The 23,798-nt window shown below is 53.6% G+C and overlaps 1 protein-coding gene across 5 annotated transcripts in view; it reads left to right on the forward strand.

Annotated features, from left to right (window-relative positions):
* The window catches only part of SPG7 (SPG7 matrix AAA peptidase subunit, paraplegin), a 51,385-nt gene extending 28,648 nt beyond the window's left edge, over positions 1-22,737 (forward strand). For 2 of the 5 annotated variants that reach the window (XM_054455436.2, XM_063654597.1), the window contains 8 exons: positions 8,535-8,659; positions 10,378-10,480; positions 11,766-11,876; positions 15,550-15,665; positions 18,067-18,223; positions 18,897-19,063; positions 19,589-19,666; positions 21,858-22,737. In XM_054455436.2, the coding sequence (XP_054311411.2) occupies positions 8,535-8,659; positions 10,378-10,480; positions 11,766-11,876; positions 15,550-15,665; positions 18,067-18,223; positions 18,897-19,063; positions 19,589-19,666; positions 21,858-22,064 (1,064 nt within the window). In that variant the 3' untranslated portion in view covers positions 22,065-22,737. The other 3 variants (XM_054455438.2, XR_008494751.1, XM_054455440.2) reach the window with 3 other exon arrangements.
* The last annotated feature ends 1,061 nt before the right edge of the window (positions 22,738-23,798 follow it).

Genomic DNA, 23,798 nt, shown 5'->3' on the forward strand with positions numbered 1-23,798 from the left:
GTCTTTGGTGACTGTGACACTGTACAGGCCAGTGACGTTCAGGAATGTCGTTTCTGGAGCTGTGACATTCCTCAGGGTCAGGTCGAGCAGTGCATTTGGCCGGATCGGTGCAGCAGTGCTGTGGTGTGCCTTGCGGTTTACAGTGTCGCTGCACCTGTCACTGGCGGTGAACTCTGCTGAGGACTTTGGCCCTGGGCTGGCGTGCATCTCTTCTGGGTGCTCCACGTTCCCTGTGCTGGCGCCCGTCTCTCCTGGGTGCCCTGCATTCCCCATGCTGGCACGTGTTTCTCCTGGGTGCCCCACGTTCCCTGTGCTGGCGCCTGTCTCTTCTGGGTGCCCTGTGTTCCCGACTGCCTCTGGGCTGCTGTGAAGTCAGGTAGACTGATGCCCACAGAAGTGTTCTCTAGGCTCTGAAAGCTCTGAGGGTAGAAGATGAAAGTGAGATTCCCGACAGTGTGCGGGATGCAGCGACGTTTGTGGAGAATGCTTTACACGTCTCCTGCTGCTCGTCCCCTGTGTCTCCATTCGTCTGTCAACACGCTTGTTCAGGAACTAACGCGTGAGCAACCGAGACCTGAACGCGGCTGCCTTCTGCACACAGAGCAAGTCGTCATGGGAGTCGAGTTTTCAGAGAACAGAATGTCTTCAGAGATGTGGGGTGAGCAGTTCAGATTCTGCGATGTCTGAGGTGTCACTGAGGAGACACACCACCTCAGAGGTGTTCTCAGAGGTGGGTCCTTGGGGTTCAGGGACCCCACCGCCTCTGCTGGGGGAGCTGGCCCTGTACCTCAAGCAGAGATCACCATGCGTTTTAGAGGCTTCTGGAGCCTCCAGGCCCGCTGTACTGCTTCTCTGCGGCGCCTCTTTATGTGGCCTCTCTGGTGCTGTGTGGCCTTCAGTGTGGCTCTGACCGTTGCTTCTGGAGGCTGCTCAAGGTTGGGTGGGTGGTTTGGGTTCTGAAGAAATCTGCAGAACACCTTGGGTTCTGGCCACAGAGTCTTAGGACTCTCTGTGGGTCGGGTGAGGCGGGTGGCTGCGCTGTTCTGGCGTTCTGGCTGCGCGGCGTGGACACTGAGGTCTTCGTCCTGTGAGTCTGCGGCCTTCTCCGACCAGGTGCGTCTCTTGACCAGGTGCCCTCCCAGGGGACCACGAGGAAGCTCAGAGGAGAGACCCCTGCCTGCTCCTGGCTCACGGAGCCCACAGGGCCACGGAGGGCAATGTCGTTCGCTCTGCCAGGGTTGCCTTTTGCACTGAAGACAGAGACCACCTTTTTGAGTGACTTGAGCCCAAAGGCAAGCATATATCAAACGATCTTCTCCACATAACCTCTCTGTGCTATCATAAGAATAGCTGCTTCCGCCCCCGGATTTGCTCAGGCCCGGGAATCCGCTGACTGAAGGCCTCTTGTTGAGTGCCAGCTCTAAACAAGTCCCTTTATGCAGAGCCACAGCTGTGCGTGCTCAGCCCTGCCGAGGTCCCAGGCCAGGCTTTGTTGCTTCCGTTCATGGAAGTGCACAGGATGGGGCTGACGCTGTGCCGGTCGTGGGAAAATCTCACTGGGGAAGAGAAAAGCCCCAGCCTTGTTGGTTACGTCAGCTGGTCCATGGCGGTGTCCTTCCCAGAGCCCCCTGGGAAGGGCGCAAGTCAGAGAGCACTGGAGGCACCACCAGCGATGGATGTCCAGGTCCCGGCTCCTGTGCTAGAAAGCATTGATGGGGAGTGTCAGCACTGACCACACGCGGGAGCTGCGGATGCCCAGCAGTTCACACAGGCCTCCCTTCAACGTAGTCATCCCCTGGTGGTGGAAGCCAAGACGACGGCCCCTGACGTGCAGCCACACACGGAAAAGGCTGCTGTGAACATTTTATGCTTCGACTTTTTTTTTCTTCAGAGATAAGGTGTCATTCTGTCACCCAGGCTGAAGTGCAGTGCCACCATCATAGCTCACTGCAGCCTCCACCTCCTAGGCTCAAGCAGCCATCCTGCCTCAGCTTCCTAAGTAGTTGGGACTCAAGGCTTGAGCCACCATGCGAGGCTCTGTTTTTTCAGTCTGTGAAAAATAAAGTCATCAGCATGTGAGCTTGGCAGTGCTTGCCGTGGGCTGTTTCAGGTCCAGGCTCCCAGTGTCTGGGCAGTGAATGAGGTCCTGGGAAGCCGGGGTCCTGGTCCTGGTCCCAGTGTGACCCGGGGACACCCCTATCTCTGTCCTTAATGTGGCAGTGAATGTATCAAGCACGCTCTGCCCTGGGAGCCGTGGACTGCCTGCCAGGTGGGTAGATGGGTGCTGGCAGAGGGAGAAGCTGAGGCCCAGCAGGAGCTGGCCGTCTGACTCACAACTCACGCCTGTCAACTGCCCCTGTCCTCCCCTGGGGGTTGTGAGCACTGCTGAGCCCTGGGTGACTCTGGTGTGGCCAGGCTGGAGCGCAGAGAACCGCACTTGGGGTTCAGAGTATGTTCTCCCACTCAGAAGCATTGGCTCTGCCAGGAGTGGGATGGGGGTGCAGCTTTTTTCCCCATTTTAGACCTCAGGTTGGAAGGTTGCACTCAGGTGAGAGCAGCCGCTTCGGGTTGGGCGTCTTGTGCTGTCCTGGTGCATTGAGACATCCCTCAAAGAAAGCACGAGTACCCTCCACGCCCACATAGCCAGGGCATCCACTGTCACCCACTCGATGTGGAAGTCCTGTTGGTAAAATCTTGACAAGAGCCATTTAGAGAGCACTAGGGGAAATTCTCCCAGGTCCAAGCCAGAATGGACAGTGAGCCTGGGGGATGGATGGACAGGAGGAGGCCTGGGCTTCTGGGCTCTCCAGGCAGGGAGGGGCTGGCAGTGTGGCTTATTCCCACTTGAGTCAGCTCTTGAGCACTTGCTCATGGCCCAGAGGTGATGCTGCTGTTCCCGCCCTCTGTCCTCTCAGAGGAAGTGGTGCTGGTTCAAGGGTCTCAGGCTCTGAGCGGGAGAGCGGGGTCAGGTCTAGCTTCTGTCTGTGGCTTGCTCCCTGTGGTGCCGCCTCTGCCTGCTCTGCCATCCTCCACATGCACCTCCAACAGGGAATGGAAGGAGCCTCTGACCCAAAAACATCCACCAAACTGTCGGGTCCTGCGGCAAGTTGAGGGCCTCTCAGGGGTCCTGTCTGGGGCCCTCTGGAAAGTGAGGCTGTGGCAGCCGGTCCTTTATCCTGAGTTTGGTTGCTTGTTTTTTTGGACAATGTCTTAGGTCCCAGGGATGGTGGACCAGCAGGCAGCCCCGAACACTGAGGATACTGTGGGAAACCCAGGCAGGAGCTAAGGGGTGGGAGCTCGAGGCCCGAGGGGGCATTTTCTCAGCGGGTGTCTTGACTGAGTTCTGAGTGTTTTCCAGGGCTCTGAACACAGCCCTGTTTTGGACATGTGGTTTACGCATTCTCTCTCCATGTGTCCCTTGTCCTTTCACCCTCTAACAGGGAACAGCAAAAGCTGCTCATTTTGATAAAGTGCAGTTTATCAATTTTTGCTTTTATAGATCTTGTTTTTACTGTGAAGTCTAAGAAGTGTTTGCCCGCCGGGCATGGTGGATCACCTGAGGTCAGAAGTTCAAGACCAGCCTGGCCAATATGGAGAAACCCTGTCTCTCCTAAAAATACAAAATTAGCCGGGCATGGTGGCGTGTACCTGTAATCCCAGCTACTCGGGAGGCTGAGGCAGGAGAATTGCTTGAACCCGGGAGGCGGAGGTTGCAGTGAGCTGAGATTGCGCCATTGCACTCCAGCCTGGGCAAAAAAGAGCGAAACTCCGTCTCAAAAAAACAAACAAATAAAAGAACTGTTTGCCTATTCCTAGATCCTAAAGATTTTCTCCTGTGGGTTTCTTTTTTCTTTTCTTTGAGACAGAGTTTTGCTCTGTCACCCAGGCTGGAGTGCAGTGGTGTGATCATGAATCACTGCAACCTCAGCCTCTGGGACTCAAGCCATAGCTCCCACCTCAGCCTCCTGAGTAGCTCAGACCACAGGTGTGTGCACCAACATGCCTGGCTAATTAAAAAAGAATTTTTTTTGTGGAGTTGGGATCTCACCTTGTTGCCTAGCCTGCTCTTGAACTCCTGGGCTCAAATGATCTTTTCACCTCAGCTCCTCAAAGTGTGGGGAATACAGGTGTGAGCCCCCATGCCTGGCCTCTTATGGGTTTCTTATAGAAGTTTTAGATTTAATCCATGATCTTTAAGTTAACGTCTACATGAAGTGGGAGGTTTGGTCAGGTTCATTTTCTGCCTGTGGAAAAGTGCTCCAGCCCCACTGGTGTGAAATGCTGTCTTCTCTCCAAGTTGTGCTTGCACCTTTGCCGGAGCTCCGGTGGATGTGGGGGTCTGTGCTGACTCTGTGAGTCTGTCCTTCCGCACACAACTGGTCTCTCGCTTACGTGAGATGAGAGCAGGTGGAGTGGTTCCTCCCACTTTGTTCTTTACCAGAATTGTTTCATCTCTTCCTTTGCCTTTTCCTATAATTTTTAGAATAAGCTTGTTCCTATCTACGAAAGTATCTTGCTGAGATTTTAATAGGAACACACACCTCATAGGAGAGCTAGAGTAAAGAGCAGTGACTGGCCCGGATCTGGGCCATACCTGTGATCCCAGCACTTTGCGGGTCTGAGTTGGAAGCATTACTTTAGCCCGGGAGTTTGATACCAGCCTGAGCAACATAGTGAGATTCTGTCTCTAAAAAAAATGTGAAAATTAGCTGGCAGTGGTGGTGCACACCTGCAGTCTTAGCTGCTCAGAAGACTGAGGTGGGAGGATCACTTGAGCCTGGCAGTTCGAGGCTACAGGGAGCCGTGGTCACCCCACTGCACTCCAGCCTGGGCGACAGGGCGAGACCCCATCTCAAAAACAAAACTCAAAAAACAGTGACAACACCACACGCTGCTGAGGATGCAAAGAAACCAGATCCCTTGTACGCTGCTGAAGGGGGTGTGACGTGGTGCAGCCTCACTGGGAAACAGTTTGGCAGTTTCTTAAAAAACTAAACGTGTGCTCACCACATGACCCCGCGTCCACCCTCCTGGGTGCCCATCCCAGGAAAGCAAAGACTTAGGCTCACATGAAATGCCTGGGCGCCGACGCTCATTTACCTGTAAGAGCTAAAAACTGGAAGCAACGCAGGTGTCATTCAGAGGCTGAGAGCTGAAACTGGTGTATCCTTATCATGGTGTTCTATGCAGCGATAGAAAGCTGAAACTGGTGTATCCTTATCATGGTGTTCTACGCAGAAATAGAAGAGCTGAAACTGGTGTATCCTTATCATGGTGTTCTACGCAGCGATAGAAAGCTGAAACTGGTGTATCCTTATCATGGTGTTCTACGCAGCGATAGAAAGCTGAAACTGGTGTATCCTTATCATGGTGTTCTACGCAGCAGTAGAAGGAAACTTTCTTCCCGCAGCAACAAGGAAATGACGCCGAGTGAGAAGAGCCAGGCTTAGTATCATATGACTCCACTTGTATGAAATTGTCAAAATAACAAAATTCTAGGGATGGAGAACAGGTTACTGGTTGTCAGCAGTTAGGGGAGGTCTGCAGGGAGGAGGGATGCCTCTGGGGCGGGCGGTTCTGTGTCTTGATGGGAGATGTTGGTTACGTGAACGTGTGTGTGACACAGGTGTCCATCTGTGGAGCACACACAGGTGAGAGCACATAGGAGTGGGGGTGTCTGAGCGGGGGCCTGGCGTTTCCGCGTCAGTCTCCTGGCTTTGCCTTTGTTTTGCAGCTACTGAACACGCAGCTGCGGGGGACCAGGGCCAAAGGGTGTTTTTGCAATTTCTTGTGTATCTGTTACTCTCAGAATACAAAACTTAAAAAGTCAAACCAGGGATCCAATCCCAGGAAGTCCGTATCCTGAAACCACATGTCCCTGACACATAGCGGCCCGGTGGGGAGCACGTGCCCCGCAGGGTGGCTGGGCTCTGCTGAAGGCCGAGCTGTGCTTGAACCCGGCGCCGCCCCCCTCTAGGAGCTCACACTGCACCTGTTTGGCCTGGCTGCTGTTTTTCCTTGAGACCAATGTTCCTATTACTTTTCCCATTTTTTTCACTGTTTATACAATCTTTCAGAATTCTGTATCCACAGCCCTAGCCTCTGCAAGGAAGGCGCTCCACGACACTGAGCAGTAAGCCTTGGCAGGCCTTCCAGACAGCTCTGGAGGGGCCAGCTCGGGTCCCAGTCCCCACCCTCCCCAGCCTCTTGTTCCCTGTGTCATAGTGAGACAAGGCACCTGTGCTTCTGCTGCCTGTTTTTGTTTGTGAGTTTATTTGAAAAGTCACCATCATTTTAAGGCACTGCCTTTGCCTTGGCGAGGTGGCTCTCTTGTGACCTCCCTTCTAGAAATGTGACGAGGACTCAGCATCCTTATCACATTCTGACATGTGGAACCAGGGAGAATGGTTGTGTCTTTCAAAGTTCGTTTGAAATTCGGGAGCGATTTGCTTGGGAGTGGGGTGTGGCTTGGACTGAGCTGCTGTGCAGACCTGGCGGCTGCGGCTTAGGCTCAGGACAGTGGCCCTGGAGAAGCTGGTCAGGCCCCTCCCCTCAGCCCCCTCAGAGCGTTCAAGGTCCTGTCCTAAGAACATGGGGTTGCAGGAGACAGGGTCTCGCTCCATTGCACAGGCTGGAGTGTAGGGTCATGATCATAGCTCACTGCAGCCTTCACCTCCTGGGCTCACATGGTCCTCTCACCTCGGCCTCCCAACGTGCTGGGATTATTAAGGGTTTCTTGAATTAGTCATGGTAGATCTGCTCTTACATTAGTTGCGGTAGGTCCTGTTCTTTAGTCATGGTAGATCCTGTTCTTTTTTTTGAGACGGAGTCTTGCTCTGTCGCCCAGGCTGGAGTGCAGTGGCATGGCTCACTGCGACCTCTGCCTCCTGGGTTCAAGTGATTCTACTGCCTCAGCCTCTCTAGTAGCTGGGACTACAGGCGCATGCCACCACGCTCAGCTAATTTTTTGTATTTTTAGTAGAGATGGGGTTTCACTGTGTTAGCCGGGATGGTCTTGTTCTCCTGACCTCGTGATCCGCCCGCCTCGGCCTCCCAAAGTGCTGGGATTACAGGCGTGAGCCACCGCGCCCGGCTAGATCCTGTTCTTACATTAGTCATGGTGGGTCCTGTTCTTACATTAGTCAAGGTAGGTCTTGTCACATCTTTGCTTTTAACACTGTTTATTGTGGACCTTTTCCTTTTTTTTTTTTTTTTTTTTTTTTGAGAGTCTCACTCTGTCGCCCAGGCTGGAGTACAGTGACACAATCTCGGTTCACTGTAACCTCCGCCTCCTGGTTCAAGCGATTCTCCTGCCTCAGTCTACCGAGTAGCTGGGACTACAGGCACGCACCACACCCAGCTAATTTTTGTATTTTAGTAGAGACGAGGTTTCACCCTTTTGGCCAGGATGGCCTAGGACTCCTGACCTTAGGTGATCCACCTGCCTCAGCTTCCCAAAGTGCTGGGATTACAGGCGTGAGCCACCGCGCCTGGCCACCAGTGGATTCTTTTTTTTTTTTTTTCCAGACGGAGTCTTGCCCTGTAGCCCAGGCTGGAGTGCAGTGGTGTCATCTTGGCTCACTGCAACCTCTGCCTCCCAGGTTCAAACAATTCTCCTGCCTCAGCCTCCTGAGTAGCTGGGATTACAGGTGCACGCCACCGCACCTGGCTAATTTTTCGTATCTTTTGTGGGATTTCACCATTTTGGCCAGTCTGGTCTTGGACTCCTGGCCTCGTGATCTGCCTGCCTCAGCCTCCCAAAGTTCTGGGACTACAGGCGTGAGCCACTGCACCCAGTGGACTGGATTCTTTTAAAGCAAACCCATAGTTTTGAATCTTATATGTTCTGAGTACATTTCTTTAAATTCAGAGAAATATCACAGCATCATAACACCTGAATGTTCTTACAAGCATCTAGTCAGGTGTTCCCAGCAGCTTCATAAATCTCGTTTCGCAGTTGATTTATTCACATCAAGGGCCAGTCAAGGTTCACATACACCAGGGATCAGTGATCGATCGTTTCTGGACTCACTTTTAAATTCTCTGATGACAAACCTCAAGCCTGAAACCCAGGGCCTAAGGCCAGGCATTGAAGATAAAATGTTTCCAAGTCACAGCCTAAAGCGAGGTGTTAGCTAAAATGTTACAAAGTCACAATAATAATGACAGGGTGGTGGGGGCGGGGTGGCTGTTAGGACCGACTCCCAGATGGCACCGTGGGACAGGGAGACACTCCAGGATGCTGTGGGAGCTCCAGGAGGGCCTTGGACAGTTCTGCCTCAGTAGCCAGCCCTAGGGACGGCGTTGCTGTTTTCACTTGTCAAAATAGGCAAATTCCTGTTCCTCCTGGTGATGTTGGCTGGGAGCGATGGGGATCACGGCTCCTAGTTCAGAAGGACCGGGCTGTTCCTTTCTCTCTGGGCCTTGGGGGGGGGGGTCTCTCTCCCTCCTGTATGCTGAAGGGGAACCTGCAGGGGAAATCTGTTGTGTGAGGACCCCCACCCTCGGGGCCACTGTCTGCTCTGTCCCCTCAGGAATGGGCACCACAGACCATGTCATCGTCCTGGCGTCCACGAACCGAGCTGACATTTTGGACGGTGCTCTGATGAGGCCAGGCCGCCTGGACCGGCACGTCTTCATTGATCTTCCCACGCTGCAGGTCGGAGCCAGGACCCCAGCCTCTCCCACTCCCCCGGGCCGCCCTCACTCTCGTTCTGAGTGGTCTGGCCTCTCCTCTAAGACACTTCTTGGTGTGAAGCCTGTCACAGCCCCACAGGTGCTGGCAGTGTCCAGCGTGGCCCCCGCATCGGCTGCACGCCCCCTGGCAGACCTGCCCACCTGCTGCACTCACTGCTCGGGGTTTTGCAGTTCTGTTCACCCGCTATTGGTTTTCCTTTTATCCTGGATATCAGTCTGGTTTTTATAGCAAATCCGTTGAAACAAAATCCAGGAGGAAAAATCGTGGGAAACTTTATCCTTGTGTAGCATCACTTCCATCCGTAGCGTGGGCTCTGGGGACGTGGACTGTGCAGCTGCCCTGAGATTGGGGTGGGAGTAGAAGTCCTGAGGCCTCTTGCCTGATCCCTCCTCTGTCACAGGGCTCTGGTTGGACCTTACACTTCCTGGCCAAAGGGCCTTTGTTGCTGCCCTGAGGGAGCAGGAGTTCAGCTCATGGAGTGGAGGGTTTGGAGAGAGGGCCTCGGGGTCTGCTGGTGGGTTAATGTTCCATCAGTGCAGCCTGGGGAGCAGGGCTGGGCTCACACAGAGGCTGCCCTGATGCCTCAGCTGGTGCTTAGCCTCTGTTGGGATGGAGAGTGAAGGGCGGAGCAGAAGCCCTTCCCGCTGGGACACAGCTTCTCCAGGGGAGGGCGGCTCCTGGCTTTTTGACTGTGTAAGAAACATTTTACATCAGGATTTAGACGCACGGAACATGTGTGGGAATTGGAAGTTTTGCAGAGTAAGCGTTTGCTATGTGTGACATGCTTCATTAGCTATTCTGCTATAATTTTTTCTTTTTTCTTTTTAATTTTTCCTTTTAATTTTTAGAGAAAGGGTGTTGCGCTGTCACCCAGGCTGGAGTGCAGTGCTGCGATCACCACTCACTGCAGCCTTCACCTTCAGGGCTCAAGCTGAGGAGCTGGGACTACTATGGGCATGTGCCACCGTGTCGGCTAATTTTTAACAGTCTCGCTGTGTTGCCAAGGCTGGTGTCAAACCCCTGGCCTCAAGTGATCCCCACCCACCTCGGCTTCCAAGAGCATTTTTTTGTTTTGTTTTGTTTTTGAGACAGTCTCACTCTATTCCCCAGGCTTGAGTGCAGCGGCGCGATCTCAGCTCACTGCAGCCACCATCTCCCGGATTCAAGTGATTGTCCCACCTCAGCCTCCTGAGTAGCTGGGATTACAGGCACCCGCCATCATGCCCGGCTAATTTTTGTATTTTAGTAGGGATGGGGTTTCACCATGTTGGCCAGGCTGCCTGCTTCGGCCTCCCAAAGTGCTAGGATTACAGCTGTGAGCCACGGGCCCAGCCATCCAAGAGCGTTCTGTTCATGTTTAAAATGCTGCTTGTGGCCAGGCATGGTGGCTCACGCCTGTAATCCCAGCACTTTGGGAGGCCGAGGCGGGTGGATCACTTGAAGCCAGGAGTTCGAGACCAGCCTGGCCAACTTTGCGAAACCCCGTCTCTACTAAAAATACAAAACTTAGTCAGGCGTGATGGCATACACCTGTATTCCCAGCTACTTGGGAAGCTGAGGCTTGTCCTCAGGGCGGGCACGTCAGGGACCCCCTCTCTCCCCACAGACAAACATGACGCACCTGCGGCAGTAACTGGGCGTGAGCCCAACGGTCTGTCCTCCTCCCCTGATTTTGGCAGGAGAGGCGGGAGATTTTTGAGCAGCACCTGAAGAGCCTGAAGCTGACCCAGTCCAGCACCTTTTACTCCCAGCGTCTGGCAGAGCTGACACCAGGATTCAGTGGTACGTTCTCAACCCGCAGCCTAGGCAGTGTCAGGTCCTGAGGGCAGGTGGTCTCACCTGTGTACACAGCATTGAGGCCTCCTCTATGGGGTGGGCGCTGCTCCTTCTCTGGGGGCCCCTGCTCAGTACAAGCCTGAGTGGGAGCTGATGTGCATGTGGGACGGCAGGAGGTCCAGACGGCACCCAAACTCCGTCCTCCGCCCCAGGGGTGGAAAAGCAGACGGTGGTTCCAGGTCTGTGTTGACTCCAGAGATAGTGGAGTTATGTTTGCTTCCACAAAGTGACCAGTCATCCCGGCGTTTCCTGTCAGACCCGGGGTCAGACCACACAGTCCCGGCAAAGCCGCCTCCCTCTGACCCTCACAGTCTCTGTCAAGTTGTAGAAATAGAAATCATGCCTCAAGATGCTTTTCCTGCTGTGTGGCTCAGATTTTAAAAGTTAATGTCAACAAACCTCCCTTTTATTATGAGATGAACTTGCCCTTTGATTATTGGTTAAGATCTTTCACTAGAATTTTGTGGTTACTAGAGAGCCTTTAATTTCTTTGCCATCAATGCTCATGAGCTGTTAGGTAGAATCAGTCACAAGATGGGGTGTGGAACTGCCCTTGGGAGGAGAGATGGGCGTCAGGGCGGATGGAGCCTGGCGGTTCTGTATCTCGTCTGTGGAATGCCCTCAGTGGAACACGGTGCAAGTGCCTGCCGCTCTCCCTACCTCTGCTCCTGGCGCCAGCACCTGCCACTCTCCCCACCTCTTCTCCTGGCGCCAGCTCCCCGTGACGCTCTGCCCACCCCTGTTCCTGGCGCCAGCTCCCCGTGCCTCTCTCCCACACACTCTCACCAGCACTCTTGGTTCTTGGTCTCTTTTCCCTCTTTGTTCTTCCTTTTATTTATTTACTTATTTATTTTGAGACAGAGTCCTACTCTGTCTCCCAGACTGGAGTGCAGTGGCGTGATCTTGTCTCACCGCAACCGCCACCTCCTGGGTTCAACCGATTATCCTGCCTCAGCCTCCTGAGTAGCTGGTTTTACAGGCACTCACCACCACGCCCAGCTAATTTTTGTATTTTTAGTAGAGATGGGGTTTCACCCTGTTGGCCAGGCTAGTCTCAAACTCCTGACCTCAGGTGATCTGCCCACCTCAGCCTCCCAAAGTGCTGGGATTACAGGGGTGAGCCACCACACTTGGCCATCTTTGTTCTTCCTTGAGGGCCCCTTTCTCCTCTTAAGCCCTGAGAGAGAGCAGAAACCCACCCCACCCACGCTGTGGCTGTTTGTGTTGACAGGGGCTGACATCGCCAACATCTGCAATGAGGCTGCGCTGCACGCGGCGCGGGAGGGACACACTTCCGTGCACACTCTCGACTTCGAGTACGCCGTGGAGCGCGTCCTTGCAGGTACAGGGGGCGCGCCCTCGGTGAAGGCCGTTCTTAGCAGGGCTTGAACCCCAGAAATACCCAGGCAGGTATTTAGAGGTGAGGTGGATGGAGCCAGATCCAGGCCTGGGCGTCCTGTGATTTAGTGGCAGGGACCCTCACACGGGAAGGAACACACATTGCGTTTCAGTTTATGTAACTCGTGTCTGTATGAGGCGTCGTACTTTTCCTTAGTTTAAAATATCACAGATTTACCTAAGAGTAGACACTCGTCCAACAGAAATATAAAAATGCCTTGCCAAAGAAAGTGAAAAAATATAAATAAAAAATGCCCCCCCCAAAAATAAAAATAAAAAACTAAAAATGCCTTGCCAGCCTGGGTGTGGTGGGCTCAGCCTAGCCCCAGCCCCATGGGGGCTGAGCTCCATCCGCTGATTGTGGACCGGAGGGCTGCTGCCGCCCGTGGCCCTGGAGGGACAGCTGTGCCTTTGGCGCAGTAGGGGCTCTGCGGAGAGGTGTGGATCTGCAGCACCACCTCTGGTGAAACTCATGGTCCTGACCATCAGTAGGAACAGGAGATGAGTTTTGATGATGGGTGACCAGTGGGCTGGCTGCCTCTGACTGCCGTTCCGTGGCTGCTTAGTGTGGGGTCTGCGATGCCTGTGAGGAGAGAGTACCAAACTGGGAATCGGAGCTGCTGGAGGTTTCCATAGCTATGATGGCAACACCCAGACGTGATCAGTCATCTCATGGAATGGAGTTCAGACCCGCACTGTCAGTCTGAGACAGGTTGAACGTTTGAAAAGGGAAGTGGTTCTTGCCCCAGGTGTTGGAGGAGCACGAGCCTCCCTTGCGAGCTATCCCTGCAAGAACTGAGTTCCTCACCCTCAATTCGAGTGAATTCCTAGCACAAACACGCCTCTTGCAGGTCCCCAGGGCTTCAGCTTGGGAAAGCAGTGGGTCCCTGCAGAGGAGTGGGGCCAGCTTCTGTGCCAGACACTGCAAAACACACCTGGCTTCTCTCCGACAGCCCCGCGGGTCGAGAGGACTGGCGCTGCCTGTGTCTTACTGAAATTTATTTTCGTGTAACCATTTACTTTTATGTGGAAATTAATAAGCTTTTGATAATAGTAGCAAAGCAGGAAGGACTGAGTGGGAACTACAGGCCAGTTGAAAGAAAATACAGCCAGGGCAGAGTGTGGTGGTTCATGCCTGTAAGCCCAGCTCTTCGGGAGACCCAGGCAGGAGGATGGCTTAAGCCCACGAGGTTGAGGCTACAGTGAGCCGTGATCACACCACTGCAGTTCAGCCTGGGCAACAGAGCTAGGCCCCCGACTCCAGGAGAAAAAAGGAAAATACTAACAGGACGCCATCTCACGTGTGTGATGCACCGAGTGGGTCCTCTGTGTTCATCTATAGTGTGGACAGCCTGAGTCTTGAGAGCCCCCAGCTAAACCAGGGTCCAGTGCCTGGCGGTCAGCAGTCCTGCACTCAAGGGAGATGAAGGTTATCCTGCACCCTTCAAGGGATGTGTATTTGACCCCGTGGTGGACAGCTTAATGTCCATGAGTCCCTCCAGGAAACTTGCTCACATTGGCAGACGCCCCGTGGCTCCTGTCTGATTTGTGTCCAGATTATGCCTGCCTGGCCATCGCTCTGGTGCTGGGAGCTTGCCCTGTGTCCCCCCACGACCCCGAGAAAACCCAGCCTGGGCAGCCCCTGGTTCTTCCTTGTGGAAGGTACAAATTCAGCCCCCACCGCAATAGGAAACATGTTCAAAGACTTACTATTCACAGATCCTGGGCAGGGAGGGCGCCAGGAGTGGGGAGGGCCATCCTCCGTCCCCAGATCCCACAAGGCAGAAGTGAAGGGTCAGGCAGAGAGAAGAGAGTGTGTGGCAACGGGCCGTACGCACAGGGTATGGGGAGTGGTCACTGCAGGTTCACGAGCAAATGCCTGAATGGTCTGATTAAAGGAAGTGCAGGGAGCATGGGGAGCCCAGATGCTGGGTGGGAGAGACGCCCCTAAGTGCTCATCTCTTGCCACTGGCATGGGCGATTGAGCGTGGTGTCCTCCTGGTGCCCAGGCTGCAGGCTTGGCTGTGCCATCCCTGTTGAACTGAGCTTGTCCCTCCTTCTGGTGTCAACGGCCTGTCTGCGCTTGTCCATACTAGAACGCTCGTTTGTTTTCAGGTAAAGCCTGTCTTGTAAGCCCTGTGGTCTCGTGCCTTTATACATAGTCCTGTAGCCAGCTCTGGTTGAAGTAATTCATTGGCCATAGCCAGTGTGTCTTAGGATTTAAAGCCTTGCAGTAAAGTGGTGGTGGAAGCTTCCAGTAGCATGACGTACTTGAGTGCTCAGGACCACGAGTTGACTCAAGTTGTACATGGTGGACGCTTCCAGTAGCATGACGTACTTGAGTGCTCAGGACCACGAGCTGACTCAAGTTGTACAGAATGGACACTTACAGATATGTGGAAAATCTGAGACAGGAAATGAAGCCTCACCCGTAAGCTGAACAGGGGAGATTTAATGCAAACATCTGTCCCTGGCTGGGCACTGTGGCTCATGCCTGTAATCCCAGCACTTTGGGGGCTGAGGCAGGAAGATTGCTTGAGGCCAGGAGTTTGAGACCAGCCTGGGCAATACAGCAAGACCCCATCTCTTTAAAAAAAAAAAAAAAAAAAAAAGAAAAAGAATAAAGAGTATTAGCCAGGCATGGTGGTGGAGCACACCTCTGGTCTCAGCTATTCAGGAGGCTGGGGCAGGAGGATTGCTTGAACCTGGGAGGTTGAAGCAACAGTGAGTGAGCCATGATCGCGCCACTGCCCTCCAGCCGGGGCAACAGGGTGAGACCCTGTCACTGACAGGAAAAAAGCCTTGTCCCTGAGGCAAAAGGCTTCTGAAGGGCTGAGTAGAAGCCATAAGGATCCAGAAAGTGATGGGGATGGGAGCCGGCCCTCCAGGTCTGAGGGAAGAGGGAAAGGAAGCAGGAGGCCCGTAACTCAGAGGAGACTTCTGCCCGTCCTTCCAGGGAGAAAGTCAAAAGCTGCTGTTCTGTGACCCCTGTCCCGGCCCTGCGCGCACCCCCAACCATCGTGCAGGAGGAGAGACTCCTCAGAGGGTTGCACTTGTTCCTAAAAGCAGCAGGAGCTATTTCGATGACTGCAACATTTATAAAAGAAGAAATCACAACCTCCTTCAACAGCTCTTTGACCTGAAGAGTGTCGTTTTGAGTTGGGGTGTCCAGAGCCGCAGCCGTAGCTCCAAGAGGCAGATGTGCAGAGAGAGCTTTGCTTTGACCACACGGGGCAGGAGCAGGGCCCAGCCAGGGAGAGTCCGGGGCCTCAGTTCACATCCCCTGGCGTTCTTTTTTGTTTGTTTCTCATTTGAGACGGAGTCTCGCTCTGTCGCCCAGCCTGGAGTGCAGTGGCATGATCTTGGCTCACTGTAACCTCCGTCTCCCGGGTTCAAGTGATTCTTCTGCCTCAGCCTCCCGAGTAGCTGGGACTACAGGTGCCTGCCATCACACTCAGCTAATTGTTGTATTTTTAGTAGAGACGGGGGTTTCACCATATTGGTCAGGCTGGTCTGGATCTCCTGTCCTCAGGTGATCTGCCCGCCTCAGCCTTCCAAAGCGCTGGGATTACAGGCATCAGCTACCGTGCCCGACTCACACCCTGGCATTCTTTCAGGGACTGCCAAAAAGAGCAAGATCCTGTCCAAGGAAGAACAGAAGGTGGTTGCGTTTCATGAGTCGGGCCACGCCTTGGTGGGCTGGATGCTGGAGCACACAGAGGCCGTGATGAAGGTGGGTATTGGCAGGTGCCGGCTCTACGGGCCTTGGCCAAAGGTGACTGGGGAGTCCCGCCTGTGTCTGTAGCTGACTGGGGAGTCCTGCCTGTGTCTGTAGCTGACTGGGGAGTCCCTCCTGTGTCTGTAGCTGACTGGGGAGTCCCGCCTGTGTCTGTAGCTCATGTGAGAGGAAAGCCTGCCACTGTCATGATCCATGGAGCAGGGTGGGAGACGACTGATGGGCGGGAACTTGGACGTGGGAGGCAGGAGTGGGCTGTGTCACATCGGAGCATGGTGCTGCTACTGGGGTGACTCCTGGAAGGTTACACCATGCAATGGGGTTTCACTGCCTTTGCCTGTCCACCCCAAATGACTCCTAACATTGGAAAGAAGTGAGTTGAGTGTACATTTAAAAAATACTACTCTAGGCTGCGCATGGTGGATCACCTGAGGTCAGGAGTTCAAGACCAGCCTGGCCAACATGGCGAAACTGTCTCTACTTCAAACAGACAAACAAAAAACTACTCTTGTAGGCAGCGGTGAACTCGATGGATGTTTATTCTTACCAAATGGTGATGTTACAGCTTCTCTAAGACGTGGCTCCACCACCGGGAGTCCGAGTGCTGCCAAAAGGAGGTCTCCACTCGGAACGCAGGTGCCGTCTTCACAGTGGAGCCCCAGGAACCTGTGCAGGTTTGAAGCTCACCTGAGAAGGCGGCAGTGCTGTGTTCCTACCTCAGGGTTTGCTGCAAAAAATGCATACAGTGTAGCAGTTGCCAACTTGGTTTGTCAGTGCTGGTCTCCATGATTGTTTCTCAGGTGTGAGTTGTAGCAAAGTTGGGTGTTAATCAGAGAGCATCGTGCCCATCCCAGGCTCTCAGCAGGGCTGAGGCAGTGTTTGGGGACCAGATCCGTGCTGCTCCTTGACGATGTGCACCGCAGTCATGGGACCAGAGCCAGGCCCACTGTGGGGCAAGTGGACACTCAGCTGGGGGTCCCATTTACAGGACACTAAAAAACTCAGCAATGAACACAACATTTTAACACAGTAATGTCAAGAAATCAAAATTAATGCAGAGACTTTGAGAGGCCAAGGCGGGCGGATCACTTGAGGTCAGGAGTTCGAGACCAGCCTGGCCAACATGGTGAAACCCCATCTCTACCAAAAATACAAAAAAGTAGCTGGGCGTGGTGGTGCGTACCTGTAACCCTAGCCACTTGAGAGGCAGAGGCACAAGAATCGCTTGAACCCGCGAGGCAGAGTCTGCAGTGAGCCAAGACTGTGCCACTGTACTCCAGCCTGGGTGACAGAGCAAGACTGTCTCTCAAAGGGAAAAAAAAAGAATTTTTACTGTATTTGATGGACAAAAGTCAGATAGTCACAATGAAAAAGTGAGTCTCCTTCCCAAGGCTCAGTGTCCTGCCAGGAAAAGGTTGTGAATTGGCTGTTACTGTTTTGGTTATTAATGCGATCATCACTGCAGCCGTTATTTAGAGCCTTTTTTTTGTTTTGAGACAGGGTCTCTCTCTCTGTCGCCCAGACTGGAGTCCAGTGGTGCGATCACAGCTCACTGCAGCCTCCACCTCCCGGGCTCACACGATCCTCCTACCTCAGCCTCCCGCATAGCTGGGACTACAGGCATGCCCCACTGGTGGCTCGGGTAATTTTTGTATTTTTTTGTAGTGAAGGGGTCTTGTTATGTTGCCCAGGCTAGTCTGGAACTCCTGGAATCATGCAGTCTGCCCACCTCTAACTCCCAAAGTACTGAGATCACAGATGTGAGCCACCCCGCCTGGCCCAGTTTTAGATTTTAAATTAAGCGTCCTCTCGGGATTCTCAGAGCACTTGGATGTGGCCATCTTGCTGCCACAATTCTCAGAAACAACAGCTGGGCCAGCAAAGGACCTGCCCCTGCCCTGTCTCCCTCCATCTCCCACTCAGCGGTTCCGTGTTGTTGGGTTAGCACGTTGCCCCGCGCCCACCTCCTTGCACACTTGATGTGGGGGAGCAGCAGAGATGAGGACAGCCTCTGCTCCCTCAGCATCCTGGGGTTCTCATTGCTCTGAACCCTCAGTAGCTGTCACTGGTGCGAGGGGTCAGCGCAGCGTCCATCGGGGGTGTAACTTGTCCTTCACCTCTCAGCTGTCTTCTACGGGCCTTGTCTTGACTCCCTGCCTGCCTAGTCATGTATGAGAAGACACTTCCCGGCAGTGTGTGAACAGGCACCTGTGGTGGGAACCCTGCTCTCTCTGGGCTGGCCGTCTAGAGTGTTAGGGTCCTCTATTGTTGTAAAAGATGCTGCAGATTTGCCTTCCTGCTTTGAGACACTTTAATGACGGAGACCTCTTAGTCCCACACCTTCCTCCTCAAAGCCCACATCCTGCCTACTGACCTGGGCCATCTTGACCTTGTGCAGGTCTCCATAGCCCCTCGGACAAACGCCGCCCTGGGCTTTGCTCAGATGCTCCCCAGAGACCAGCACCTCTTCACCAAGGAGCAGCTGTTTGAGCGGATGTGCATGGCCCTGGGGGGACGGGCCTCAGAAGCACTGTCCTTCAACAAGGTCACTTCTGGTGAGGAGCAGCGGCATGGGCCCTGGAGGTTTCAGAGCGCTTTTCCCTGCATGATTCCTTCTGTTTCAGTGCATGCCATGGGGTGAATCTGGTGTAGACGTAGTTTTGAATTTATTAAGTATTTTGTAAAAGATAAGTTGTGGTCATAGGAGATTTGGAGCTAAGCAAGACTTTTTAGATAATTTAATTGGACAAAAAATTTAATTGGACAAAAAACCTATATGCCAACTCTTAACACATTTAATTGGTTAATTGTTGGTAATGGCTACAGGAAACGAAATAAAATTGAAGGAGCTTCACAGTTCTGAAGCCGTTACTTCACTGGGATATCCAGAGAGCTGAAGGAGGGTCCCAGGGGCTCCTGGGCTCCAGGTCCATGGGTTTGCCTCGCATAGGCCTGGGCTTGTGCTTGAGAACTGCTATGCAGTGAGCTCCAGTATGCCCCCAGTTTCTAGATTTCCAAATAAAAGAGCATTTCTGAAAGTTTTAAGACTCTCTTAAGGAACAGTGGCGAGGTACCACCATCCTTGCTGTCCAGCTTCACGGTGGGTCCTCGGGAGGAAGGGGATGGGGAGGCGGTGCTGCCTCAGGGCTCTGACCGGGACGCCTGGGGCCCAGCGCTGCTGTGCGCCTGCAGTGCTGAGGATCCCTCTGTCTTGACCCCACCCTCCAGGGGCACAGGACGACCTGAGGAAGGTCACCCGTATTGCCTACTCCATGGTGAAGCAGTTTGGGATGGCACCTGGCATCGGGCCCATCTCCTTCCCTGAGGCCCAGGAGGGCCTCATGGGCATCGGGCGGCACCCCTTCAGCCAAGGCCTGCAGCAGATGATGGACCATGTGAGTCGGCTCTGGCCACACCACTGCCCTCCGTGCTCCCTGGGAAGGGAGTCCCTGGGTCTGCCACACAAGGGCTGCCTACGGCCACCCCAGCTGAGCTCAGCTGCAGGCCCCACCTGGGTTTCTGCCTTCTGGGCTCTGCTGTAGTTCCCACCTGTGGAGTATTTTTTTCTCAAATGAGGACATAGATGCTCCTGATGAAATTATAGATGTGAATCTGGGAAGAATATCAAATAAATACACTGAGCAATAGACCCAGGGCCCACATGGCCCTCAGACTGGGCCAGGAAGTGCCGGTGTGTGCCTGTGAGGCAGCTGTGGGTGGGTGTGGGTGGGTGGGCTGGCATGCGGAGCCCTGCTTTCCCGGCAGTGGTCATAGGGGCAGGAGACCACCTGTCGGCTGAGGAGTCCCGTTCCTCCTGGGAGGGGAAAGGCCATGTTCCCAGTCCGGCATTTCTTTTCTGTGCTTTGGTGCTGGAGCCAGGCGGCCAGCCTTGCCCCTGACACAGTTCCCTCCACTCACAGGAAGCAAGACTGCTGGTGGCCAAGGCCTACAGACACACGGAGAAGGTGCTGCAGGACAACCTGGACAAGCTGCAGGCGGTGAGGCCCTGGCCAGGCAGGAGGGCTGTGGTGTCGCACAGTGTCCACACGGCACCCACGGTCCCCACCACTCTCGTGAAGTATTTCCAAGGCACACAGAGTACAGAGAACACTCTGGCCAATGTGAATTCTACCCAGCTCAGCTGAAACTTACATGTTCCATACTTTTGATCATGAACTCGTCAAGTGTGTTTCCCCCAAGGTAGAAAGAAGGCTGCCGCAAAGTCTCCTGTGCCTGTTCTGCCATTAGCAGTTACCAATGTTGTGTCGGTTTTGTTTAATCTTTTTCCAAGTCTTACACTTTTTTCTTGAACATTTTTTTAAAATAAAGTTTTAATTTTAGAGTAGGAATTTTTTTTTTTTTTTTTTTTTTTTTTGAGACAAAGTCTTACCCTGTCGCCCAGGCTGGAGTGCAGTGGTGACATCTTGGCTCACTGCAACCTCCGCCTCCCGGGTTCCAGCGATTCTCCTGCCTCAGCCTCCCGAGTAGCTGGGACTGCAGGCACGCACCAACGCACCCGGCTAATTGGTGTTTTTTTTTTTTTTTTTTTTTGAGATGGAGTCTTTCTCTGTCGCAAGGCTGGAGTGCAGTGGCGCAATCTCAGCTCACTGCCACCTCCACCTCCCCAGTTTAAGCATTCTCCTGTCTCGGCCTCCCAAGTGGCTGGGATTACAGGCGTGAGCCACAGCCCTGCGCTGATTATAGTGTTAGATGTAGAAAAGCTGCAGGCATGGTGCAGAGAGCTCACTGCCACCCTGCCTCGCTCCCCGTGGAGGCCCCCATGGGGCAGTCCTCCCACCTGAGGAGCCCCCGCCGACCCGCGGTGATGGGTCCACACGTGATTCAGATGTGCTGAGTCTCCCCAGTGTCCTTTCCGGTCTTGGGAGTCCATGTGGCGTTTGATCGCCCATCTCCTTAGGCTCCTCTGGGGTTACGGTTCCTCAGACCTCCCTTGTTTTGAGGGCTTTAGCAGTTTTGAGGATTGGTCTCATGTTTTGTAGGACGTTCCTCAGTTGGGATTGTCTGATGTGTTTCTCACAGTGGGCAGAGCTGGAGTGAACGTTTGTGTCCCTGGGTTTTGGTAACTGCTGCTTAGAACTCAGGAGGGGTGCACGGCTCTTTGTCCCATGTTGTGAACAGATGGGTAGGCAGTGGATGGGTGGTGGTTTCTTCAGCCTCCCCTTGTGTCTTTCAAGCGAGCACTGTGTGTCACATGGGGATCATGTTTGGGGCCCTTAGAGTGTCATCCCCAACCAGCAGCAGCCGCCTCTGGGCAGGTGTGGGCAGTGCCGTCCCCAGCTGAAGCAGGCCTGCCTGTGGACACATGCTTGTCACAGTCGACAAAGCAGCTCTGCAGAGCTCGGGCCACAACAGGAGCAAAGCTGCAGGCGAGGCTTCTCACTGGCTGAGGAGTGGCGTGTCTGCCCCGTGTGTGAACTGCCAGCCACTCACACACTCAGTGGGTTGCAGAACTTAGTAAAATCTCATACCAGCCCTAGAGAGGAAATGTTTGTCTCTCGCAATAGAGCCACAGGTAAATCACCCTAGCTTCAGGGGTTACCATTTTCTTTAGAAAATCTGGAAGAGTAAGGAAAGGAGCAGGCAATTAACAACAACAACAAAAAAAACATCTGGAAGAGTTCTGCCTTCACAGAAACCAGTGAAATGTGGCTGTGGCAGTGTTTTCTGTGGTCGGGCCAGGCCACCCTAGAGGCAGGGCCGCCGGCACAGGACAGTCGGCATTTCAAGTGTTTTCCAGGATCCCACCTAGAGTGGCAGAAATTCACTTCCCCAACTTGAGAGGTCCCAGCTCACACAACTTCGCCTCAGATTCCTTCTCCCAGCGTTGCTCTCCTCAATCAGGAGGGTTCAGCGTTTTACCTGTCTCCTTCCCTGTAGACACGCATGTCTTGTTTGGTGAAAGAAATTGCAGTTGCCAAAAACAAGCCAAGATTTTGAATGGAAGTAGAAAAATTAATGAGGCTGGCCGCAGGAAAATCATTTATGAGGTTGAGATGGGGGTGATTCTTCTTTCGGAGCTGCCTCCGTGCCTCCGCTTCCCTGGGAAAGTGGCCTGTCCCGGGTGTCCTGCACACAGACAGGCCCTCACGCCTCTCGCCACCTCCCCAGGACATAGAGATGCTCTGTCTGCCCTGGGGACTCACACACTGCTATGCCTGTTCTTTCTAGCTGGCAGACGCCCTTCTGGAAAAGGAAGTGATAAACTATGAGGACATTGAGGCTCTCATTGGCCCACCGCCCCATGGGCCGAAGAAAATGATCGCACCGCAGAGGTGGATCGACGCCCAGAGGGAGAAACAGGACTTGGGAGAGGAGGAGACCGAAGAGACCCAGCAGCCCCCACTTGGAGGCGAAGAGCCGACTTGGCCCAAGTAGTTGGGACGTGTTGGCCGCATGTGCGGGTGGTCCGGGAAGTGAGGGCTCACTCAGCCACCCTGAGTTGCTTTTCAGCTGAGTTTGCATTTCCTCTCGCGGCCCTCAGTAGTCCCTGCACAGTGACTTCTGAGATCTGTTTATTGATGACCCTTTTCATGATTTTAAGTTTCTCTGCAGAAACTACTGACGGAGTCCTGTGTTTGTGAGTCGTTTCCCCCATGGGGAAGGTTATCAGTGCTTTCCCGAGTGAGCGTGGAACACCTCGAGTTCCCAGGGTTATGGACAGTCATTCCCAGTGTGGCTGAGGCCACCCAGAGGCAGCAGAGCATTCAGACTCCGAACAGACCCCTGTTCATGCCAACGCTTGCACGGCCGCCCCAGTTCCTGTGGCTCCCTCGGAATGCTAAGGGGATCAGACATGAAAGGACCCTGTGAGCCGATTGTCCTATCTCCAGCGGCCCTGTTATCCAGCTCGCTCATCAATGGGGCCACACAGTCAGGCCCAGGCACTGAGCTCCAGAGGACTCAACACTGCCCCCTGCTGCCATGTGGACTGGTGCAAGTTGAGGACTTTTTGGTGGTCTAGTCACGCATGCAGTGTTGGGGATGCCTTGGTTTTTACTGCTCTGAGAACTGTTGAGATACTTTACTAATAAACTCTGTGGTTGGAAAATCTGCATTTGCATTGTCTGGCCAGCTCTAATGCAGAGGAGCTGGCGAGCTTGCCCTGGATCACAGGGTCTCGTGGTTTCAGTTTATAATTTGAGTAATGCAGGGACTAAGTGAAAAACTTCTGTAGGAATCTGGGGCCTGGACCCTGTAGGGATAGAAGACAACCCAGGACACCCTGGCCCTGAGTTCCGGGGCACGCGGCTCCCACTCCGGCCCCCTTGCTTCCGCCCTCCCTATGGTGCAGTGACATGAGTGGATTGTCCTATTGTTGCTACAACACTGAAACGCCGGCAGAGCAGTAAGGAGGCAGCCACAGGTGCAGTCACACACCCGAGGGTGGGCATCTCTGAGAGACGCCTTGACCTTTGCCCCAGTTCTCCAAATCCAAAGACCAGCACGTAGTTGGGAGGGTTTTAGCTGGTGTAGCCAAGGGTAGTGTCCTCGGTAATTTTTTTTTTTTTTTTTTTTGCTGTTGTGTTGGTTTTTCACAGAGTCTTGCTCTGTCGCCTAGGCTAGAGTGCAGTGGCGCCATCTCGGCTCACTGCAGCCTCAATCATCTGGGCTCGAGCAATCCTCCTGACTCAGCCTCCCAAGTAGCTGGGACCACAGGCAAGCACCATTATGCCCAACTAATTTTTGTATTTTTTGTAGAGACAGGGCTAGACTCGAATTTCTGAGTTCAAGTGATCCTCCTGCCTTGTTGGCCTCCCAATGTGTTGGGATTACAGGTGTGAGCCACTGTGCCAAGCCTTTTGTGAAATTATTTTATTATTTTTTATTTATTATTATTTTGTTTTGGAGATGGACTCTTGCTCTGTAGTCCAGGCTGGAGTGCAGTGGCATGATCTTGGGTCACTGCAGCCTCTGCCTCCCGGGTTCACGCCATTCTCCTGCCTCAGCCTCCCAAGTAGCTGGGACCACGGGTGCCTGTCACCACACCTGGCTAATTTTTGTATTTTTAGTAGAGTCGGGGTTTCACCATGTTAGCCAGGATGGTCTCGATCTCCTGACCTCCTGATCTGCCCGCCTTGGCCTTGCAAAGTGCTGGGATTACAAGTGTGA

This window comes from Pongo pygmaeus, chromosome 18 (assembly GCF_028885625.2).
Source record: "Pongo pygmaeus isolate AG05252 chromosome 18, NHGRI_mPonPyg2-v2.0_pri, whole genome shotgun sequence".
In the NCBI taxonomy this organism is placed as follows: domain Eukaryota; kingdom Metazoa; phylum Chordata; class Mammalia; order Primates; family Hominidae; genus Pongo; species Pongo pygmaeus.